The 19,653-nt window shown below is 40.7% G+C and overlaps 1 protein-coding gene across 1 annotated transcript in view; it reads right to left on the bottom strand.

Moving 5' to 3' along the window:
• The window catches only part of col5a2b (collagen, type V, alpha 2b), a gene marked incomplete at both ends in the record, with an annotated part of 40,000 nt that overhangs the window by 8,433 nt on the left and 11,914 nt on the right, over positions 1 to 19,653 (bottom strand). Inside the window, 21 exons of the mRNA XM_083988237.1 lie at positions 25 to 132; positions 704 to 757; positions 1,271 to 1,378; positions 2,766 to 2,873; positions 2,953 to 3,114; positions 3,218 to 3,271; positions 4,967 to 5,020; positions 5,146 to 5,253; positions 5,384 to 5,437; positions 6,565 to 6,618; positions 6,712 to 6,765; positions 6,855 to 6,908; positions 9,349 to 9,456; positions 10,029 to 10,127; positions 11,519 to 11,572; positions 11,753 to 11,806; positions 11,892 to 11,945; positions 12,048 to 12,101; positions 14,915 to 15,013; positions 15,201 to 15,254; positions 15,370 to 15,468. Coding sequence (XP_083844363.1) covers positions 25 to 132; positions 704 to 757; positions 1,271 to 1,378; positions 2,766 to 2,873; positions 2,953 to 3,114; positions 3,218 to 3,271; positions 4,967 to 5,020; positions 5,146 to 5,253; positions 5,384 to 5,437; positions 6,565 to 6,618; positions 6,712 to 6,765; positions 6,855 to 6,908; positions 9,349 to 9,456; positions 10,029 to 10,127; positions 11,519 to 11,572; positions 11,753 to 11,806; positions 11,892 to 11,945; positions 12,048 to 12,101; positions 14,915 to 15,013; positions 15,201 to 15,254; positions 15,370 to 15,468 — 1,647 coding nt within the window. The remainder of the gene's footprint in view (positions 1 to 24; positions 133 to 703; positions 758 to 1,270; positions 1,379 to 2,765; positions 2,874 to 2,952; positions 3,115 to 3,217; positions 3,272 to 4,966; positions 5,021 to 5,145; positions 5,254 to 5,383; positions 5,438 to 6,564; positions 6,619 to 6,711; positions 6,766 to 6,854; positions 6,909 to 9,348; positions 9,457 to 10,028; positions 10,128 to 11,518; positions 11,573 to 11,752; positions 11,807 to 11,891; positions 11,946 to 12,047; positions 12,102 to 14,914; positions 15,014 to 15,200; positions 15,255 to 15,369; positions 15,469 to 19,653) is intronic.

Here is a 19,653-nt window from a genome sequence, read left to right as displayed (position 1 = left end):
TATATTTTTGTCTGTCAAACTCACATTTTCACCCATTTGTCCCGGACCGCCGGTAACTCCCACTGGACCCTCAGTTCCTGGAGACCCCGTGGTACCGGCCAGACCCTCGGGACCGGGGTTTCCTCTGTCGCCCTGCAGACACATACACAGGCCAGTGAATAAATACACTGATGCTATCACTAACTAATTAACTATCCAAAACAATCAATCAATCAATCAATCAGACTTTATTTGTAGAGCACTTTTCATACAAAAGATATGTAGCACAAAGTGCTTTACACGATAAAAGCAGACAAAACAAAGCAAAAATAAAAACCCAAAGATACACGCGTGCGCGCACACACACACACACACACACACACACAAACACACACACACTTTATAAAGCTTTAAAAGAAGGCAACTGAAGCGCTATCTTACTCTACAATTTGCCGTGAGGAAACACTAGGGACTGGATAAAACAAAATAATTAAATGAAATTATAAAAAATAACTAAAATTATACCGTAAATATGCTAAGACTAAAAAGATTAAAAGTAAAAATGAATACAGAACAAAATAAAATAAAATAATAATAAAAAAATGTAATAACCAGTAAAAATCGATAAATGCAATAAATTGATAGGAAAACTAATAAAATAGTGAAACCTATAAAATAGTGAAACCTAAACAACACATCATACTGTAGGCTACATGTTTCTTACCCTCTCTCCTACAAGACCGTCTTGACCAGGAGAGCCCTCTGCTCCGGCAACACCCTGAAGAATCACAGGAGAGAATAAATCTGACAACGTTGTGTTTGTTAACACAGGTACAGGTTCATATGACCGGGATAATAATCCTCAACAGTGTTCGTCTGTTGACCGAGGGGATGAATACCATTACTTGCTTGTTTGTCCTTTCTTTAATAAAGACAGAAAAGAGCTCATCAGAAGGTTCTATAGCGTAAATCCACATTTTTACACATTTAAAAAGCTTATGTCATCCTGTAATGATGATGAAGGTTTTGTTAGATTTGTTTAAACTCTTGAAGAAAATCTAAAGTGTCAGGGTGAACTGTTAATGTGTACGTTATCTGGATCTGTTGTCCTTGTTTTCTTTTTTTTGTCCCTTATACCCCATGGATGAGTCAAAGGGAAATGAATGAATGAATGAATGAATGAATGAATGAATGAATGAATGAATGAATGAATGAATGAATGAATGAATGAACAGGTATCATTGCAACACAAAGAGCGTAAACCTCCGCCCCACATCTCTACAGGACGAACCTCAGGTCCAGCGTCTCCTCTTGGTCCCGTAGCTCCTGGTAGTCCACCGACCCCGGGAGGCCCGACGCCGCCCTGAGTTCCAGGGGTCCCATCTTTTCCTGGAGGACCCTGAGAAACAAAGGAGGGGGTTTTTTAAGTACCCCGTTTTTGTGTTTGCGCATGTAAACACCATTTCCCGATTCCAGAAATCGGGATAAGCCCATATCCCGATTTTGAGAAACCCGATTTTGCTGCCTGGAGAACTCCGAAAGAAACCAGGATACTGGAGCATGTAACACTAACTACTAACGCGTGTACAGAAATCACCACTTTCACATCAATAAATGCATGTTTTACAATGAACCGATCAGTCTTTTCTTTTATTAAGTTATATAACATGGCAGCATTTTTAATTTGCAAATTTTCTGACCTACATATTTCCTAGTAGTTGCGCTTCCTGTTGTAAACAACACGCATGTACTGTACGCAGTATTCAGAAACCAGGATACTGTATTTATCATGTATACACAGGGATACTGAATAACTGGGTTTCTCTAAGTTCATGTAATCAAAAAACGGGGTACTTAAAAAACCCGATTAAAACCGGGGTACTGAAGTGCATGTAAACGCAGTCAGTAGTCGCGTTTCCATCCACCTTTTTTTATTCGCATTTTCAAAAATTGCGAATAAATACTTGAATGGAAATGCCAGAAATTCGAAAAAAGGCAGTAAATACGCATAAAAGTTTTTACGCTTTGGGGGGGGGGGTGGATTTGTCAGCGTATCGATTAAAGGAAAATGCAACTTTTTGTTATGGAAACAGATCATGCTCATTGAGGCAGAGTTTGTGGGTGAAGCTGCTGGACTTCACCCAGCGACGCCTCGGTGTCCCAGCTCTCCTCTCTGCACCGCAACACAAACGCACTCCGTAACCCATCATCTTTTGTCTATGACGGTTAAGACGACACAAACACACGCCGTAACATCGTTATGTAACGTTATCCACCGCTACATTTATAGATTTTTCGCCGGCTTTGTTGTCAACAGATGCACATGGAGGAGAGGAGCATAACCAAAACAGCGGAAAAGCGAGCGGACTTGGACAGTTCTCTACTGTCTTTCTGTGTAAATATCTCATGTTACAACATGAAAACCTGCAGCTTATATTTAAGTGCGGCCTATATATGTATTTTCTTTTCAAATGTAGCTGGTGCGGCTTATACAGGTGCGTCTATAGTCCGGAAAGTACGTAAATTGTCCATGATGTTGAGTGTCAGCTGAGTGTCAACTGTTGTCATGGATACATTCACGCTCTCTTATGACGTAATCTCACGGTGCACTCCTCCTAATCGCAAAACACTAATGAATGGAAACGGGCATAAATTCGCATTTGCTTTTTGCGCATTTTCACAAAATCTGCTTTTAAATTCGATACGACTTGGATGGAAACCCAACTCCTGTTACTTATGTTATTGAAGAACTCTCCACAGATGAATCCATCAGTATGAAGACTTACAGCAGGACCGGGCAGTCCCATCATGCCTCTCTCTCCTCTGAGTCCAGGTCCTCCCACGATGCCTCGCTGTCCCGCGGTGCCAGAGGGTCCCGGGGGTCCGTCAGGTCCCTGTCAGAGAGAAACACACACAGTTTGATCAGCTCGGGACTCGTTTATCAACATCACATCAGTCTGGACTGTCTCTGACCGGTGGACCGTCCTCGCCCGAGTCTCCCTTCTCTCCGGGGCTTCCCGGCGTTCCCGCGGGTCCGGCCTCTCCCTGACGTCCGGTCGCTCCGTTCTCTCCTCTGATTCCTCCGGGTCCCTGCTTCCCCGGAGCGCCGATGGGGCCGTCGGCACCAACAGCTCCCTGAAAGAAAACAACCACAACCACACAGCCTCCTGGTTCAGAAACAATGTACAAACTATACGAATGTTAACACACCTGATGATCGTTTTTATGACAAACTCACAACGTTGCCGGCTGATCCAACTCCTCCGGGTAACCCAGGGAAACCAGGTGAACCCTGCAGGAAGAAGAAACACACTTAGGTCCAACGTATCACATATTACACAGTTTAATCCTAATAACTAAAGGGGAATTTCATGCTGGATATGGTGTTCCTTGTCATATTTGGTCCAGCTGTGCATTTTTTGACTATTTTTTGAATTTCAAACACAAATCCTATAGCCTACTTCATTAAGTACCACCTTAATTAAAGAAAAAGGACATTTTTGTCCCCTTCACATTCTAAAAATATCGTATGTTGAGATATTTTTCCACTTTTTTTTTCCATAAATCTTTTTATTCCACGTCAGCCCTGATCATAACTACCAAATATTAATTTATTTTCAAATATTTAACCCTTTAGATGCCAATTTGAATGCTTTAAGTGCTAGTTTTATAATTTAAGGTGCCAGTATTTCCAATATATGGAATGCAAGTAGAATTGTCAGGGGGAGATAGTTACAATCTGGGATATGTCAATGATTTAAAAAGATTTTCCTGTTCAGAAGTGAAGTTTCTGGTATCAATCAATCAATCAATCAATCAATACAACTTTATTGTCCCTGCAGGGAAATTTGTCATGGACAGTCATGTGCCGCAAGTAACTGCATTACATAAGTACGCAAAACAGATAAAAAACCAAGTACATTTGACATTCTTCGCACAGTTCTCACATACACACAACTCTCCCATTCACACAAATACATAAAAATATGGTAGATAAAATATATATATATAATAATTACATAATTTTTTCGGTGATTGCTACGACATTCATCAGTGTACAAGGTAAATAAGAGAGGTGAGCTCACAGCTCCTTGGGGTACCCCTACCTAACCTCAGAAAGTGTTCCATTCACATTGACTTGTTGCATCCGGTTAGTTAAAAGCGAATAAAACCATTTTATTATTAAAGAATTGACATTCATGTCCATGAGCTTCTGTACCAGTAGATGGGGGCGAACTGTATCAAAAGCAGAGCTAAAATCTGCAAATAAAGAGAGATTACTGGTTTTAACAAGTTTAAAATTGCCCTCTCAAAACACTTCATGACCCCACAGGTTAATGTTACCGGTCTGAAATCTTTGTTATCAGAAGGGCAAGATACTTTGGGTATTGGAACAATGATTGACTTCTCCCAAAGTATGGGGACAGTGTGGCTCTCAAGTAACCTGATAAAGATGGGGCACCATGCATCTGTTAGCTCGGCAGAACAGTGTTTCAGTATAATGGAGGGCAACCCGTCTGGTCCCTTAGATTTTTTAGCACATACATTTCTAAAAATGGACTGTACAAGTATAGGGTCTATTACAGTACCACACATTCTGAAAAGTCACTAAGAGTGTCGAAGGCCTCGCCCGTCTTCGAGGCAGTGTTTTGAGAGTCGAACCTTGAGAAGAAGACAAATGAACTTGTTTGCTCTGTCCCAGTCAAAGTGACGAGCTGTTTCTTATTCGAGTTCATGTTGGTTATGTTTTTCATAGAGTCCCACAGGGATTTGCTGTTCATAGAGCTCAGGCTCTGCTCTAATTTAGTAGTCCTGTGCTTTTCTCTGGCCTTCCTTAGCAATGTGTTAATTTCTTTCTGTGCGGAAGCCGCGCCCGCACGGTCCTTATTTTTGAAGGCCAGCTTCTTCTTATTGATGCAGGACTTAACCTCTTTAGTAATATGAGTAATATGAGGAAGGAAATCATTTTTATTATTGAGTAACTCACAGTTGGTCCCTTGGTTCCTCTGCCTCCTTTCAGTCCAGTTACACCAGCAGGTCCCTAAAACACACACACAAAGTTAGATCAGATAACTATTTTATATACTATATATTCTATGCAAATGTCCCAATAAAGCCAATATAAGACAAAATATAACATAATATAATATCTGCTCTGTGATCTACCTGTGATCCTGGCTTCCCGGCTGTGCCCTGTGGTCCATATGGTCCGACCTCTCCCTTGGCACCTGGCTCACCGGTCTCACCCTTCACTCCCGGCTGACCATCAGGACCCTGAGACGGAGCGCAGAGGGTTAAATCAGCTGATTGATTACTGATCTTGTTGGTGATTTTGGATGTACAGTAGCTGCCCAGTGTGTGTGTGTGTGTGTGTGTGTGTGTGTGTGTGTGTGTGTGTACTTACAGAAGTTCCAGGGAAACCAACAGCACCAGTTGGACCGTTCTCACCACGAGAGCCCTGAAAATATCGATTATTATGCATCAATACATTTCACAACACTATGAATGTGTAAAATCAAATAAAGTCTAAATATAATGACATTACTAATCTCTATAGGACCAGTTATTAATCCCCAGGGGGAAGTGTTTGAAATATTTATGTCATTAATTGTCCTCTATACCAAATGTTTACGTTTATTTTAATCATTTTTTTCACAATACAAATGACACGCTAACATTTAAATTCCTACTAATTCAGTGTTACTTTAGATAAATGGACCAGTATCTGAGCATTTACCCTTTACTTTGGTGCACACAGGGTATATACAGGAATCTTAAAGCTAATTCTAATACCTTTTTAAGACTTTTTCAAGACCATCTCAATATTTTTTAATACCTCACCGCCACTTCAAGCTGTAACCATTTACATCAGTGACACTTTACGCAACAGTTTTAGTTTTTGTGATAAAGACTCGACCATGATACAACAGAATTCAAAATAGGCTAGGATAATAAATCAAAGGCAAAGTTTATAAAAAAAAACATTGCTCAACTCTCAAAAAAACAAAAACAACAATCTTCTTTTCTTTTTTATGAACCGGTGCATCTTTGTTTCTTAATAAAACAAATAAATTCACACACTTTTACAATGTTTTTTATGACTCAAACTCTTGGACAGTTAATTCAGAAAAAAATACCTTCAATATTTAATACTTTATAAAGTTGTGAAAAGACTTTTTAATACTTTTTAAGGGTCTTAATTTTCCCAAAATTGATTTATCACCTTTTAATACTTTTCAAGACCCCGCGGATACCCTGTAATCATTTTTTTCACAATACAAATGACACGCTAACATTTAAATTCCTACTAATTCAGTGTTACTTTAGATAAATGGACCAGTATCTGAGCATTCACCTTTACTTTGCTGCAGATATGGTTCCAATATAATCTTTTTCAGAAAGCGACGGTATTTAGGAATCTTTACGATCAATTAATTGTGGTGTTTAATACCGCGATTAATAGTGAAAACAAGTAATCGTGACATCCCTACACACACGCAAAACACACTTTATCAAGAGGAATATTCCCATTAAAGTCAATTTTATGTCACTTATGTCACTAAATAAATAAAATCTTGTACTGACAGCGATTCCCCTGGAGCCTCGGCGTCCTCCAGGTCCCGGTGGGCCGGTTTCACCCTGAGATAAAGGAACAGTGCAGTTTAATTAAGTTAATTTACCACAGCAACAACATGTGTAGTAATATAAAGTAACAGATGATTTATTTATCACCTTCTCTCCGTTGGGTCCACTGGAACCAACAGGTCCAACAGCACCAGGAAGTCCCTGTTTAGATCAACAGATGAAGACTTATTATTATGGGATCGATGATGGTTTGACAGAGGAAATGTTCTGGCGTTTCCATGCCGACTTACCCGAGCGCCGTCAGCTCCAGCTTTGCCCTCAAGTCCTTTTTCTCCGACTGAACCCTGTTAGAAGACATCGGTTTCTTTACACAACAGTCTGATCGGATTCTTTCATTTATTTCTATTTTATTTTAACAATTTAATAATAATAATAATAATAATAGATTTTATTTGTATGGCGCCTTTCATGGCACTCAAGGTCGCTTCACAGAAAATAATTACATACAGAACATCAGAACATCTCATAATAATACTGCAAAAAACACAGCATAAAAAACAGCACATATAAAATATTAAAAACACAGCATAAAGCACCAAGGAAAAAACAATGAAATGAAATAAAACAAGTGCAGTGACTTAGATGTGATGAGCAAGTCGGAATTTGCCAAAAACTTTTCTGTATTCGGTATAAATCTATCTTTATTCTATTAAATTTTATTCTATTGTGTATTAATATAAAATTGTATACAGCATATGTGTATTTTTTGCACTAAAATGAAGCGAAGCGAAAGTTCAGACCGGAAGACTATCTCTTTAAGCACGCCTCAAAGCCCTTTCCCTGTTTCCCTTTCCCTATCCTCTCGCTCCACCCGTATTCTCACAATTCAGCCAATCACAGTCTGCCATCCTCTTTCCCTTCCACCAATGAGTCATTAGCGTAAAATTTTAAAGTTCTCTCTCTCCTGTCATCCAGCCGTCATTCCTGGCTGGCTCTCTTGTCGTAAATGGTCTGTCCTGATTGAAATATATATATATATATAAAAAAAAGTATCTGCACTCTATGATTTTTTCTCATTTAAGCTACTGCATTACCAGCTGGTCCATGACCGGCTCTACTATCGTGAAACCAGTTGAGCTTCTGTATAAAAAAGCACTCAAAATCTTAGACAAAAAAACGTTTTCTTACCATCATTGTAACATTCTAGTGAAATATAATTTGCTGAGTTTTCCTATTTTTTGTAAATTCTCCTCTGTATGCTTAAAGCAGAAGTAAGTGATATATTTATGTTAATATAAGTCTTAAATAGTTATATCTTCCGACAGCAATCACTTCTATAGAGTGTTTGGTCTGAAACACGGGTCTCTCTGTCACTCTGCTCTGCTCTGAGCCGAGGAGAAAACATTTATCGTATCCTACAGTTTTTATCCAATGAGGAGAGAGAACGGCATGCAGGGCTGTGTGTGCAGCCAAGGAACGCCGTGAATGTGGCGACGTAGGGACGAGGACTGTTATGGTGCGTTCAAGGAAACTCGTATTTTTCCGACCGTGAAGTGGTACCAGTTCGATCTGGTACGAGTTCACCGGTCGGAAGTTACGAGTGGCCGTTATAGTGACTTTCACCGGTAAAACAGGTCGGAAAAACACGAGTGGGTTGCCTGGAACGCTACAAAGTCGTAAGTTGTGACCTGAAGCTGTAATTTACGATTTCAAAAGCCTGCCTGGAACGCAGCATTAGCGAAAACGACCGGACCACTTACTTCTGCTTTAATATATAAAGTACTTCATGGCCTGGCGCCATCTCCACTTAAAGAGTTTATTGCATTTAAACAAACGAGGACCACCAGATCAATTACTAATAGGGACTGTGTGGTTCCATACAGGAAAACCTCTTTCAGTCGAAATGCCCTGTCTACGAAAGGAACTGCAATCTGGAACACACTACCCTTACCCATAAAGGAATGCCCTACCTTGACTACCTTTAAGAGCCACCTGAAGGTGTGGCTTAGAGCCAACCAAACATGTAATCACCTTTAATGTCCTAACTGCATGCTTATAATGTACTGTCTTAACATATATTAGTACTAGTAATGTGTTGTAATATTGTATGTGTTTATGCTATTTCCTACTTAAAGCAGAAGTGAGTGATCCGGTCGTTTTCGCTAATGCTGCGTTCCAGGCAGGCTTTTGAAATCGTAAATTACAGCTTCAAGTCACGACTTACGACTTTGTAGCGTTCCAGGCAACCCACTCGTGTTTCTCCGACCTGTTTTACCGGTGAAAGTCACTATAACGGCCACTCGTAACTTCCGACCCGTGAACTCGTACCAGATCGAACTGGTACCACTTCACGGTCGGAAAAATCCGAGTTTCCTTGAACGCACCATAACAGTCCTCGTCCCTACGTCACCACATTCACGGCGTTCCTTGGCTGCACACACAGCCCTGCATGCCGTTCTCTCTCCTCATTGGATAAAAACTGTAGGATACGATAAATGTTTTCTCCTCGGCTCAGAGCAGAGCAGAGGGACTGAGAGACCCGTGTTTCAGTCCAAACACTCTATGTAAGTGATTGCTGTCGGAAGATATACCTATTTAAGACTTATATTAACACAAATATATCACTCACTTCTGCTTTAAGAAAAGTTAAGAAAAGACAATGAAAAATTGTAAAAATTGAAAAATTGTAAAATTTAGCAGAAAGCTTTCCTTTGTGCTGTAATGTGACCTTTACTGCTCTTGGCAATAAAACCATTTCTGATTCTGATCGTGATATAAACTTACTGCATCTCCCTTTGGGCCTGAGGGTCCGGGGATGCCCCTCTCCCCCGGCATCCCCTGCAGTCCTGGACCTCCCGGCTCTCCAGGAGTACCGGCTGGACCAGAGCTTCCCTGGAATATCAGACAAAGTCCCACAGATTTAACATGCAGAGTTCTTCTCATCCCGGTGCTTCTAGTCTACATGGACTGGAATGCATTACAAAAACACCTTAAACTGGATAACTTCATCTCCATCCTGGCCTTCAAAGATGCCATCTCACACCTTTTTACAGATTCTTGCAGCTGCTTCCCTACTATTTAACTATTTAACTACCCTTTTCCTCAGTTTTCTGCTTGTTGAACGCCCATACCTGCCGCCGTCGGCCTAGGCCACTTTCTGTGACACACTGCTCTCTAAAGAATCCTGTAATATCTGTAACAGACATTCACTCTTTTTATGCTTGTAAAAATCTTGTCTTTTTATGCTTGAATATCCTTGTTATTAACTTTTATGCCTTGTTTTCTGCTGAATGTTTGTATAGTTGTGCATATTTTAGCCCCCCTCCCCCTCCCCCTCAAGAAGCTTAAGCCTCTTGTCAGGCCATCATTGTAAATTAGAACTTGTTCTTAATTGATTCTGCCTGGTTAAATAAAGGTTAAATAAAAATAAAAAATTCATGTCACTGGTCTGATGGTTACCGTACCTTTGGACCGTCTGGTCCGGGTGAACCTGGACTTCCTTTGGGTCCCAGCAGCCCGTTGGGTCCGACCTCGCCTCTCTCTCCTGGGGGGCCGCGCTCTCCCTGCAGGGACAAAGACACACAGGTGATTAGTGACTGCTTATCTGTTGTGTTGTTTTATTTTATTCTATTTTCCTCATGGTCAAAATATGTTTTGTCTTTTTTTTTTTCCATTCATACGTTTTTGGTAACACTTTACTTGAATAGGTATTCATCAGATTGACATAACAGCTGTCATAAACATCAATGAATACTTATGACAGCTGTCGTTAAGTGTCATTGGGTAAGTTATGTCACTTTTGATGCAAAGTTGACATTGTTTGAGATGTTTTTGTTCTGACAACTTGACATAAAGACAATTTAAACTGTCATAGCAGACCTAATGGACAAACTTTAAACATTATGTCAAGTTCTCATAACAAGGAACATCTCAAAGAATGTCAACTTTGCATCAAAAGTGACATAACTTACTGAATGACACTTAACCACAGCTGTCATAAGTATTCATTGATGGTTATGACACTTTTATGTCAATCTGATGAATACCTATTCAAGTAAAGTGTTACCCTTTTTAAAAAATTGTTTCCTTTTAAAGCAATGACAAATCAAATGATAATGACAAGCATTGTGCATCTGATACAATAACAAAAGATTACGGTACATAAAAATATTATGTAATACAGCAAAAGCAGGTAAACCAACGATAGGAGAAGAAAATAATTAAATAAAATAAAAAATAATGTACAAAATATTATTTTTCAATTAATCAATGGACCGACCCTTGGACCAGTAGCTCCATTAGCACCGGCCTCTCCAGCAAGACCCTGAAAAACACAGCAACGTTATCCTCAGTGTTGTACAGCATAGATACATACAAAGACCAAACTGAAGCTCAATAATTCCTTAGGTCAGTGGTTCTCAACCTTTTGTACATCAAGGACCCCTAAATAGACACAAATTAGACCACGGACCCCCATTGGACCAAATTTAGAAGTAAACACCAGAACATTTCTTTTTTATACATTTAAATTAGGGCCAATGGCGTGAATTATTGGAAATATCATAGAGAAATTTCTGGAAAAAAGTGGTCCAATTTCTCCAAAAACATTTAAACATTTCTAGGAAGAAGTGGTAAAAAAAATTCTCAAAAAAAGGAAAAAATAAAAATAAAAGTAAACATTTTCTCGAAAAAAAAGTGGTAAAATTTCACGTAAAAAATGTTAAAAATAAAATTGGAAAAAATTTCTAGAAAAAAGTGTTAATATTTCTCCAAAAAAAGTAAAAAAGAAACTAGAAAAAGAGGTAAAATAAAAAAAATAAAATAAAAAAAACTTCTAGAAAAAAGTGGTAAAATTTCAAGAAAAAATCGGGGACCCCCTTCAAATCTCTCAAGGACCCCTCGGGGTCCCCGGACCCCACGTTGAGAACCACTGCCTTAGGTCACTCTATCTTACCTCATTTCCTGGTTTTCCTGACTCTCCAGGTCCACCCGGCAGTCCCGGCAAACCCTGAAAAACGAAAAATGAATGAAGAATCCCTTAATTAATGCTAATGACAATAATAGAGGTGAATATCAACTCTAGTATAGAAAATGAGTTTAGGTTTTAGCTACAAGATGGAATAACAATGGAAATCAAGCAAATTATTATATAAATAATCTAATTTTATAATTAAAGGGTGCAGTTTACCTGGAAACCATGCAGTCCCTGAGGTCCCTGCTCTCCTCTTTTCCCCGCGGTCCCCTGGAAAGAAGCAAATTACAGTAAATACAATCCAAAATGTTCTTAAAATCTGTGATAACTCTCTCAACACAGTGTGGATGCTTACGGCCGGGCCCGCTGGTCCAGCTGCTCCTTCCTCTCCGTCTTTTCCATTCACTCCCTAGAGAATTAAACAATTAAAACACAGTATTTATGAGTGGATTTGTACTTTATAGTTATTTTAATAAGATGAATGATTATTTTAAACGTGATAGTTAGTTACCCTGGCACCTGGAGCTCCAGGACTTCCAGCCTCTCCGATCTTCCCAGCATCACCCTGAAAAACCCACATCAGCATCCATTGTTTCTATATATTTTATCTCAGGGTATATTATACAGGAATCTTAAAGCTAATTCTAATACCTTTTTAAGACTTTTTCAAGACCATCTCAATACAACAGAATTCAAAATAGGCTAGAATAATAAATCAAAGGCAAAAAAATCTTCTTTTCTTTTTTTATGTACCGGTTCATCTCTGTTTTTTAATGAAATGAATAAATTAACACACTTTTACAATGTTTTTAGGACTCAAACTCTTGGACAGCTAATTCAGATATATTCAATAACTTTTATTATTTATTTTATTTTAACCCTCTATGGTATGCTGCATCATGATGCCAGTGGGGGAAAAAATGTTTGGAGTGTTTTTATGTCTCAAAATAGACTAAATAAACATAATCTAAAGACATTTAAAAAAAAATATTTATTTTTGGAAGTTTTTGGGATTTGTTGACTGTAGGCAACATTGTACCATTACGGTTCATCATCTACTGTATTAGAAACACCAGTCTCTGTAGACTTTCACCTTCACTGGCCTCATTCTCATCTTCCTCATCATCATCATAATAGCCTGATGTTACTTTACTGCATCGAAAATCACATTTATTAAGGATAAAAAACAAAATTATGATGAATTATATGTTTTTGAACATTATATTTACACCTAAACACACACTACCATAGTCTCATAATGCAATGTTGATTCCATAATGGTTCACTGTCGCCTCAAGGCAACACTGCAATTTTCTATAATGGTACGTTGTTGCTTTGGGGCAACAGGTGCATTTTAACAAGTTTCCATTATGTAATAAGTAAATAAATTGCATGGAACTATTAAAAATTAAACTTTACTAATCTATTAGTGTAAATATATTTTTTTCCAGATGAAAAAGGGCCAGGAAGTTACTGTATGTTTTCAGACCGTTTTAGTGGAGCAAAAATGGCCAACCTGTTTCCTTTGAAAAGGTCTGAAAAAAAGGGTTTCAGTGGCTTCTTGAAAGTCATGTGATAAATTAAAGCATTGTTATTGGTTCTCTAAGGTCTTCTCTCTTTTTTAAAGTATAACAGCATTAAATGGGATGAATTGTGGAGATTTGACAGGCCAAAAAGTGGTATGTTGCCTGAGGGCAACATGGTACCATAGAGGGCCCTAGTTTGCTGGCGCAGCGCAGGTGGCGCAAGGTAGCGCAGCCGGTCTAATGCAAGTTTCGACCAGCGCAGCCTAGCGCAAAGTCAGATTGGAAGATTGGCAGATCGCGCTGCGCTGAGATAGGCGTGGCCGCGCAGCAGGGGGAGGCGTCACAGATTCAGCTTGGTGCAGTGGAAGTTTCGTCCGAAAATGTCCCGCCGAAGTTGCGCTGAAAGCTCGCCACCTCCAACCAGGTCTACTCTCAGCGCAGCGCGGAGCGCAGCAGGTGCAGTGGAAGTTTGACTGACTGACCTGCAGTGCACACACGTCACCAAGACCTCACAGGCAGATCTCCACAGTTCCAGACACATTTCAATGCAATAAATATCCACAATAACCACTATTTAATGCAACTAATGGAATCAACACGTGAATTTATATCTATATAGATTGTCCCGTCACATCTGACGTCAGATCAAAGCAGAGATCAAAGGCTGTGGCACACGTAATGGAAACTCCACCTGAATTAACACAGCAGGGACGAACTGGCACTGAAAAGCAGCTGTGGATGTCCCAAAAGCAGGACTGAGGGTGAATGACTGCATGTCGCTGCCGTGTTGAGATACCACTCTGCCCTTGTGATGATCGCTTTATTTATTTATTTACTTATTAATTCATAACCGCGTGCGACCGCATCACGCAGCCGTAATGAAAAACAAAACACAAATCTTCATCTCTCTTAGTCCACCACCACTGCCTCGGTATCAGACAGTCAGTATATAGCCTACTACAGTACTCAGCATCTCTATCACAGAAAAAGAGAAAAAAAGAGACGGACAGAGAGAGAGAGAGAGAGAGAGAGAGAGAGAGAGGGAGAGAGAGAGCGTCCTTTACGCGGATTTCATCCGTTACGCATGGTGTTTGTTTATCTTTGTCTCATCATCTTGCACAGGGTTTGAATAAATGTGAGTTTCTTTATTAGTTTATTAGTTGTTGTTTCTTATATTGGGCAGGGGTTCTCAGTGTATCAGATCAAACCTGATTAAGGATATTTGTATTATTATTAGTAAACTCATTGTTGGTCACTCTGAGCTCGGACCTCCGGGGAAACAGCTGTTTCCTCCGGGGAGAGGTTCGGCCTCTGGCGTCGCTGTTTCCTCCGTCCATGTCAAAGTATAAAATGACAAACTTGCAGCGCGCATCACCCGCCGCGCAGTTAAAGGTGAGGAGAGGAGCTCCTTTGATTGGTGAAGATCTGACTCGGCTGTGTCAAACCCACTCCACGCCTTTCTCTCCTCCTCCTGTCTCCCTTCCGCCCTCTCTCCTCCCTCTTTGCCGTTTGCGCCGGTGGGAGGGACGAGGGGAGGGATTGCGCTGGCGTAAGTCTGACTGCGCGGCCCACCAAACTTGCGAAATGGACCTGGGCCACACCCCGACGTTAGACTTCACCTGGTCGACGAAACTAGGGCCCAGAGGGTTAAGGGTCTTAATTTTCACAAAATTGATTTATCACCTTTTAATACTTTTCAAGACCCTGCGGATACCCTGTTATATCTTACTGTCATTCTGGAGCTTTTTTACATCTAGGTTCCTCCACTCTGAGGGTAATGCTAAGTCCTCTGCTTGGTTATCGCCTGAACACAAACAGTTTGTCAGCTAATCTCAAACACATTTGTACTGACAGCGAAGCCCTTCGGTCCTGGCAGGCCCATGGGTCCAGCTGAACCTCTGTTCCCAGTCGAACCAGCTGGGCCTGGTTTGCCATCCTCTCCCGCCGAGCCCTTGAAAAGAACAAGAACAAGAAAGAAAGAAAGAAAGAACATTTAATTAATTCATGCCATCGCAGAGCACAAAATACCACACATACTTCGCTCCAGACCCCGGGGAGAGAGAAACAAGTCCTTTTTTTGGTTGTTTTGGTTAAATTGTCACATGTTGAGGAGAAGAGATAAAAGGTTTTCCGCCCACCACTGGTCCTAGTTTTCCCTCTGCTCCCTGAGCGCCGATGAGTCCAGTCAGACCCTGGGAAATAAGACAAACAGAGGAAGGAGGTTTTAGAATAATATCTTAAAAGACTCAATCAGGTTTCAAATAAATAATAATGAAAATGTTGGATAATCAGCTGTGTGTGTTTTACCCGAGCGCCGGTTAAACCTGGCTCTCCGGGACGTCCCACATCTCCAGATAAACCTTTGGCACCAGCTGACCCTCCCACGCCTCTTTCACCCTGAGCTCCCTGTTAAAGCCAAACATCAAAATATTAACAATGACATTAAAACATATTACACTGCAAAAACTCAAAATCTTACCAAGAATATTTGTCTTATTTCTAGTCAAAAACAAATCTCATTCTACTTAAAGAGCATATTGCAGGTTCTACTTGTTTACAAAATAAATATGTAATCTTGTGTGAAAAATACCACGTGAAAAGTTGAGTGAGGATTTAAAATGTTTTTCAAGACACAAAGGCACAAATTTAACCGAAAAAGTGAAGGTTTTGAGCACAGTGCCTAAAAACTGTCTTTTTTTCAACATCGCGTCATATTACATCACGTGAGGGAGTCGTATGCTAGCCGCTGCCATAGATTAGTGTGGGAGCAAATGGCTGTCTGTCAGAGTGGTCGTGTTATCGTGAGTCAGTGTGTTTACAGCAGGTTTGGATTGCGTTGATTTATCATGGACATGGTAAATTATTGAGTTTGTGGTGGTTTCGCAAGCTCCAGCCTGTCACGACACCGAGTCCACCGGTTTCCTAACAGAAAAAAACCGGTGCTATCTTCGTGCCTGCCTGCGTGTTGTAAGTTACAGCTGAAGAGACGGGGCTTCACCTCTGCGTCAGCTACGGAAAACACGAGTCTGTTGCTCACTTTACCAGAGGATTATCACTCCAGCGATCTGCCCCCCCATGCGGTGCCTTCGGTGCCGACAGCCTCATCCGGACGGACCGCCGTCTGTCAGCAGCAGCAGCAGCAGCAGCAGCAGGTGCTGCCGCCCCCGGCAGGAGACACACGGATCAGCAGAGACTCAGCTGGACATAAACGTCAACAGCCACTCGTAAGTCTTGCTTTATTTGCTAACTACCCGTTTACTGAACGTAGTGATTTAATTCATGAGAAGCAACGTGACATGTAGGTTGTTGTAGAGCAGCGCAGCTAACGTTAGCTTGCTAATAAGCGAGCAATGCTAACTGATGCTAGCTAGCGTTAGCAACGTTTTTTGCTCAATATAAAATTGCCTTGCCTTGCCTCAATCTATCTTATGAAAAGGCACTCGGTTTGCCAATATAATAAGTGTCAAGTTTAGTTACAGCCCAGTGACCCTGTTTGCATAGTTAAAAAATCCCTAATGCATTTTAATGTGTTATATTTTGAAGGATTTGGGAGGTGCAGCAACAGGCTTTCCCTGGCTCCTCAGTGCCCCACTGCAGCTCACAGTGCAGCCTCAGACCTTCTCATTGTGAAACAGGTACTGTAGTATAACATCACACATATAGAGAATTAATTATATATGCTACGTATGTATACTGTTGCATACAGGCGGTACTACTCCAACACTATCTAATAATAATAATACATTTTGTTTATCTGACCTCCAGTTTTAATACATTCTGTGACAGAGCTGTTGTATGGGATTGCAGGTTGGACAGGGTATAGTAAACCAACCATTTACCTATTATCCTAGCTTTCCAGGCACAGCCCAATATGTGTCATGGTTCAAATTAATAGGTAATTTTCTTTTTTCAGGGCTGCTGACAGTGTGCCAAACCCAGCTGATCTCTGTTTACTAACTGGCCGGCCTGTTGTGGGGAAACTGAAGGAAACTTTGAGACGCAGGAGGGAACTTGTGCAAAAATAAAGCAGGTAAGAGTCTTATTGTGATTTCTGATGGAAAAGTATCATAACTTGTATTTTAGTTTGTATGTCTTGTGTTATTAATGTACTGTAATTTTCTGCCTTTCACATGTGTCTCTCAGGTCTGTCAGCGTTTTTGGCTCCTCATGGGTTCTCTGAGAGTGGAATACTCTAGGTCATCACAGACTCTACGAGAGTGCAACACTGTCCTGTCCTCCTCTGCTGCTGCTCCCCTTTCCACATCCATCCAGAAGATCAACAAGGAGGAAGCTGTTGGCATCTTCACAAGAGGCTTTTCATATTCATAACACTCTATATATTTTTAGGTTACACCCCGCCTTTCCGAAGCCCCGTCTTTCCGACAATAGACTTCCATTCATCGTAATAGCGGGGTTTTCTATTTTTTCTAAAGACCCTGCTACTCCGAAAAGGCCAGTGGGGGAAACCCTTTTACAGTCTATGGGGAAACCCCCAGTGCGCAGTGCGCATTGATCCTTTTTTCCTTTTTGGGGTCAAACGGATCATGTGCATAATTAACTGCAAAACAAGCAAATACTTCATATTAATGACATATAACGTTCATTATGCTTCTAGCCTGTCTAGCCTCTACCTGGTCTTTTTACTAAACTTAACCAACTCCTTTCTTCATTGCCTAAGCCCAACCAAAGCATCTCCCTCAGTCAGCTGTCAGCGCGAGCGGCGGCTGCAGCAGCCTCGCGCCCGTGTGGGCTCAAGCCGGCTTCAGCCGCGCTCGAGCGGAGCAGAGGGGTGGAGAAAAAGAAAAAAAGTGTATTTCTTTTACTGTGTCGGGGAGAAAGTGGGACAGATCTGCCCAGTCTCTGAGCAGCACGTTTCACAGACAAGCCACAAAGCAGAATGTAAACAACATCACGCGGTTCAGCACCTTGGACAGCTGCGGGGGGGAGGAGGGGGTGTCGGAGTAGCGGTGTTTCGAAGTGGGGGTATTTCGGAACAGCGGGGTGTCGAAGTGGAGGTGTGTCGGAGTGGAGAGCTGTCCCCATATTTTTAATGGGTCAGATGGTATATTTTTCTTTTTGATTATTAATAACATTTGGCACATCTGCATAATAGTTGCAGTGTTTGGTAAGTTAACACTTAACATGTGTTGTACATGTGCTTAATTGTGTTAACTTTAATTCAAGAACATCATTTATGAAGGACATGGTTGTTAGCAGTCTTAGGCTGCTGCCACTGCTGCTGCATGCAGGTTTAACCATCAAATGCAGATCTGACTGTTGGTACCCTTGTGTTAAAGAAAGAAAACCCTATATGGGCTCGGCCCAGTGGACAATCTGTCTGCTGTATGCAGTGTAATGGTATTCCTTTATTTTTATTTTTTGCACTAATAGTATTTTAAAGATATTTATGCTGTTGCAAAATGTTGTTGTGTTACACTTGTGTACTAAATGTCAATAAAAGTCTTAAGTCTGTGACCTAAATATGTGTGTGTGTGTGTGTGTGTGTGTGTGTGTGTGTGTGTGTGTGTGTGTGTGTGTGTGTGTGTGTGTGTGTACATGTGCAACTGAAACTTATTCCTAATATTTTGTTCACTCTGTAATCATAGGCCAGGTGAAAAATATTAGGGACACTAGTCAATAATATTTTGCACCTGGCCTATGATTACAGAGTGAACAAAATATTAGGAATAACTTTCTTTCAATATACTGCACCTTTACAACACTATCACGATATCAGTAATAAACATTCAGTAGAAAGTCATAAAATAGAACTCAGAGTAATAAACTATGTCTGCCTCAAACGTACTCCTGTCTGCTGGCCTGGAGAGGTCCATACTCCTGTCTGCAGTGCATGTAAGTAATAGGTGTATTTAGGACAGTGTTTATCTCGCCCTTCTCTCTCTCTCTCACGGACGGTGACGGTAAAGTGCTCCCGTAGTGTGCACGGATATTAACGAGTATGAGACATGACGTAAACAAGCTCTTTAGTTTCTGTCATTGGTAAGTAGTACCCCGACCTGTATCAGATAATAAATACTAGTTTTTAAACTATCATTTATGATACATGATAGTACTAATCTTCTGTACAATGTTGTGATGTGAGCGCAGTATTTATATCCGTAGCTAATGCGTATTGCTAAGCCACCGGTCTCTGACCAACTCTCCACTGACTGTCCTGACACCACAGCTCAATTTCTCTCTCCTCTGGCCATTAATTCTCCCCCAGGTCTCTCTCTGCTCTCTAATGTGCACAATGGACTCGTAGTTATACGGTTGTGGTCCGTCATATTTGTAATTATACACATTTAAAGTTTCCTCGGGGTCAGAACCAGCACCAGAATCCTGTTTTTCTATTGTTCAAATCGACTGGTCTCCCTCCCCCTACGTCACTTCCGGTCAAGCGGTTTTCGATGCGGAAGTACGTTTTTCTCACAAAAACGGCTCCGAAAGCCTAAATAGTGTATTTATAAATATAATTTTGATAAAAACTTGTTCCTACATTATTTTTCGAAGCATTGGTTTAAAGGGGGGTCTAACCTGCAATATGCTCTTTAAAATAAGACTCATCACATAAAAAGTAGCTTGTTTTTA

Source organism: Trachurus trachurus (genome assembly GCF_905171665.1).
Source record: "Trachurus trachurus genome assembly, chromosome: 2".
In the NCBI taxonomy this organism is placed as follows: Eukaryota; Metazoa; Chordata; class Actinopteri; order Carangiformes; family Carangidae; genus Trachurus; species Trachurus trachurus.
Note: the sequence above shows the minus strand (reverse complement) of the source record. Positions and strands in the feature narration are given on the sequence as shown.